Source organism: Buceros rhinoceros, unplaced genomic scaffold (genome assembly GCF_000710305.1).
Source record: "Buceros rhinoceros silvestris isolate BGI_N320 unplaced genomic scaffold, ASM71030v1 scaffold35743, whole genome shotgun sequence".
In the NCBI taxonomy this organism is placed as follows: Eukaryota; Metazoa; Chordata; class Aves; order Bucerotiformes; family Bucerotidae; genus Buceros; species Buceros rhinoceros.
This window is the reverse complement of record NW_010402435.1, coordinates 10154-14060: the sequence shown is the minus strand read 5'-3', so window position 1 is coordinate 14060 and position 3907 is coordinate 10154. Positions and strand designations below refer to the sequence as shown.

General features: G+C 47.4%; 1 protein-coding gene across 1 annotated transcript in view; it reads left to right on the top strand.

Annotated features, from left to right (window-relative positions):
• The first annotated feature begins 119 nt into the window (after positions 1 to 119).
• The window catches only part of MYOT (myotilin), a 12884-nt gene continuing 9096 nt past the window's right edge, over positions 120 to 3907 (top strand). The window contains exons 1-2 of the mRNA XM_010132643.1: positions 120 to 284; positions 2024 to 2626. Of these exons, the coding sequence (XP_010130945.1) occupies positions 2190 to 2626 (437 nt within the window). The 5' untranslated portion in view covers positions 120 to 284; positions 2024 to 2189. The remainder of the gene's footprint in view (positions 285 to 2023; positions 2627 to 3907) is intronic.

Sequence of the window (3907 nt, the reverse complement as noted above, 5' to 3'; positions counted from 1 at the left end):
CACGGGGCTGCGGCAGCGGGCTGTCAGCGCTGCCCACGCCGGTGATGTGCTGACCGCGGGCACCTGCCCAAAGCCCCGGCCCCGGGGCTGCCGGAGACTCTTATTGTGACAGCGGTGCGGGCAGGAGGACAGGCAGGACCCGTGTCATCCGCTGGCAGCGCATTAAAGCCTCCGCTCTTACAACGCTACTCACGCAGAGGGCTACTATGGCAGTGCGGGGCAGCGAATGACGGTCCCTTCCCAAAATACCGGTGAAAGCCCAGGGGAGAGCTCCCAGGCTGTAGGTAAGGTGCTGCGCCGGGGTTTCGTTCCACATCACTTTTGAGTGCGAAGCTGGTCGGCAGCTGGCAGGAGAAATTGCAACGCGCTGGGTGATGTGAGATGAAAACGTACCTTCGAGGTGCGGTGGTATCAAAGGTAACGTGGGAGGCAACAAAGGAGGAAAAAAATAAGGAATTATTATCTTCGAAAGCAAAGTGTCTCTATTATTACTTAGTGGATTTGTCTTGTAAGGTCAAAAGTCCCTTTAGGTATTTTTTTCTCCCACCCAAATCAAGGTGGAGTGATTTGAGAAAAAGGTAACTTATCACTCTGACAGGTAAATCTGTGATTGTATCTTGGTTAAGTGCAGTATTCTAGAAAACCTAGTAAAAGCTGGTTTCTGTACACAGCCTGTAGGTAAAGTCGATGACGCTGTCCACAGACAGTGATATAAAAGTGGTATAAAAACAAGATTCCACGAGTTTTCTGCACCAGTGAACGAGAACGTAGTGTGGACAGGCTCCAAAAATTTGAGCCAGCTTCAAATTCCATGAGCATGATAATAGAATAGTAGGGGAATTTTTACTAGAAAAACCATTTACATACAGTTAATTTACAACTAATATTGACAGTTACCTGTAGGAAATGAAAGCCCTAAAACTAGAGTAATGTCTTGAGTTGTTCTCCCTGCTCCCCCCACCTCCCCCCCGAAAGGAATTTATGACCTCGTGGAGCATTTCTTTGGGCTCTCCGATGGGAGGAATACAATATACTGTGTATATATAGCAGCAAAACAGCTGATTGCAGCGGGGCAAGATTACAATTTTTTCCAACGCATGTAACTGTGTGGATTTATATTCTCTTTTTTTATTAGTAGCTTCACATTTATTTTGGGGGGTTATTTATTTATCCAGGAGCTGAAGTTGTTTGTCAGTTTTAACAAACTTGCTCAGTTCACTCTACTGAAACTTTCGTGGTTTGGGAGCTGATGGAAAGTCCAGGTGTAGAGATCAAGGACCTGTGAAATCACTGCTGGACCTCTGAGGAGCTCGGCTTGCCCTACTTTATCCTGCAGCAATGTTGTTCTGGCAGTTATTAGCCCTAACAGCAAATCTCAGCAAAACACTTGGAGAAACACAGTCTTGGCATTCCAATCCCATATTGCAATCCAGAGATGTTCAAGAAGAGATAAAAGCTCTGAATTCACAAACCGTTAGAGAAGAAATAGGGATACTTGGTTTCAAAGGATTAGTATTAGGCTTGAAAGAAAGTGGAACTTGTTTCAGGCTTCCCCATGGTGTAAGGAATTTCTCGCCACCAACAGCCGATTCTCCAAGTAATTAGACATTCATGCTTTGACAGGGCACAAACCTGCAGGGTCCAGAGATCTTTAGTTGAGACCGTATGTGGCAAATCTCCCGGCTTAGCAGTAGTCTCTGTGGTTAGCTGTAGACTTCTGCGGGTGGTGGGTTGGCTCAATAAACCGGTTGCTGTTTCTTTTAGAAGTGCCTGGGCTCTTGCAGATAACGTGGCCGTGCTGAGCACTGCATCTGAGGCAGATAGAGTGCGTGACTTGTGACTGTAATCCAAAATGTTCATACTGTTCTGAAATCCTAAGTCTCTTTTTTTTTAAGCTCAAGCTTTAATTGTCAGTTGCCCGAACTTCATGCTCTTCGGACTGCTAATGACTGCTCACGACACAGTGTTTTTGTGATTCAGATGGTGATGTAGAATTTATTTTATCTGTATTGTCTTCCTTAAGGGAAAATTCACACCAAGAAAGCCTCTATTCTGCAAGGCAAGGGTTCCATTCTATCCAGGAGCCCAGCCAAGAAAGCTTTTGTGGCCTACCACCTAGTTTTTACCAGCCTCCTATCCAAAGCCAGTTATCACCACCAAAAACCCCGGACAGCCGCAACACCTCTCCTATGAGTGTCCCTAACCTCCCATCTGTGTCCTCTATGTGCCAACCAACCATGTTTAACTACGAACGTCCAAAACACTTTATCCAGTCTAAGAATGTGTGTCAAGGGCAAGAGCAGCCTCCGGGAGCCGCAGCCTCTACAGAGTCGAGCAGACAAATCAAACAGTCCTCCATCCTCATACAGCCTCGTAACCCAAGCGGGCAGAAATTCTCCTCCTCGTCATCGCTGAGCTCTTCAATCACCCTCTCCTCGCCTTCCTGTAGTGCCCCCAAGGAGTCCACATATCCTGTCACACCTGCATCTGCGCAGTCTCCTGCTAGCTCCTCATCTGGGCAACGGCTTATATCCATGCCTAACCAACCCCCCGCAGCATTCCTGTGCTCAGTGCTACCCTCGCAGCCCGACTATAACAGCCAAACTCCTTCTCCTATGGAACCTCAGTAAGTACAGACAGGCTTCTAACCTCCCCTCGCTTTCCTCTGGCCTGGCCTCTCCCATGCACTGACCATCCCAAATCCAATTGTCCGGTCAGCCGAAGCCAATGGTACGACTCCCATTGACTTTGGATGTTCGAGGCTCTGCGTGAATCGGGTTAGGAGGCTGAGCGCTTGTCTGTGGGGGAGAGACGGGTATCCACAGGGCATGAAACTGCACAGTAGTCACGTCACAGGCTGCTGCACAGGTTTTCTGGAGTCCGTTTGAGCTGTTTGGTTTGATGTGATGGAATCTCTTGAGGGTATTCAGAACAGAAGATGGACAGCCATCTCAAATTAATTTCGCTCAACAAACACGGCTTATGAATGGGGAGGCAGGGGGGAGGGCAGTAGTTCCCCCATATAAACCGCTTCAAGATTCTTAGTAAGTCTCAGCAGTATTTTCAGGTTCAGTCGCAATGGGACTCTACACTCACCTTCCACACGCTTTTTATTAATTATCCAGCTAACAGAAAGGTAGCCACTTGAAAATTTTACCCCTTCAGGGTAAGGACTAAATTCTTTCCTGAATATGCATTATATCATTTTGCCTTCGGGCTGCAATCCAAATACCTCCCAAGGTCAGCGAGGTCTCAAAGGGAGCTGGGTCTTGCCTTCTCACCAGTTTGTCCTCCTGCCAGTATTAGCAGGAGGTCCTGCAGAAAGTCAGGGTAGAATATGCAACGAGCCCTCAACCGAGGGCATCAGAAAGGTGATAGAGGCAGGGGGGTCCTGCTGGCTTGGATATAAATCCAGGTTTAAGCGTCAGTTTGGATTCAGGAAATCTGAATGTTTCTAGGGTTTTTTTGAATCCCAGCACTGGGGGAAGCGGGAAGGTAAGAGGGAGTGGGCTAACTGGGGCACACAGGAGCGTTTCTTACGAGTACTGCAGGAGTGTGTGCGTTGGGTACACGCTGGAGTTTGTGTGTGTAGTGCGGGGTTGTTTGTTTCCATATAAGCTGCTCTGAAATGAAACATCCTGTGAGCTGAGGAATTATTTTCCTAATTGTGCTGCAAATGGGGACATGAGGCATATTAATCTCTTGTGCAAATTATTCACATTTTTAAGTTATAACTTGGGCAAGTTATTAAGTCCAAGCAGTGCTGGGAATACAAACCAGAATTATAACCCTTCTACCCTATTCTAATCAGCTGAACAAATTCCCAAGCGGCAGGAGGAAGAGGATTTTGAACAGAAATACCTGCTGACCACCACTGCAGCATACGGGGCCCTGCTGCCTGTGCTGA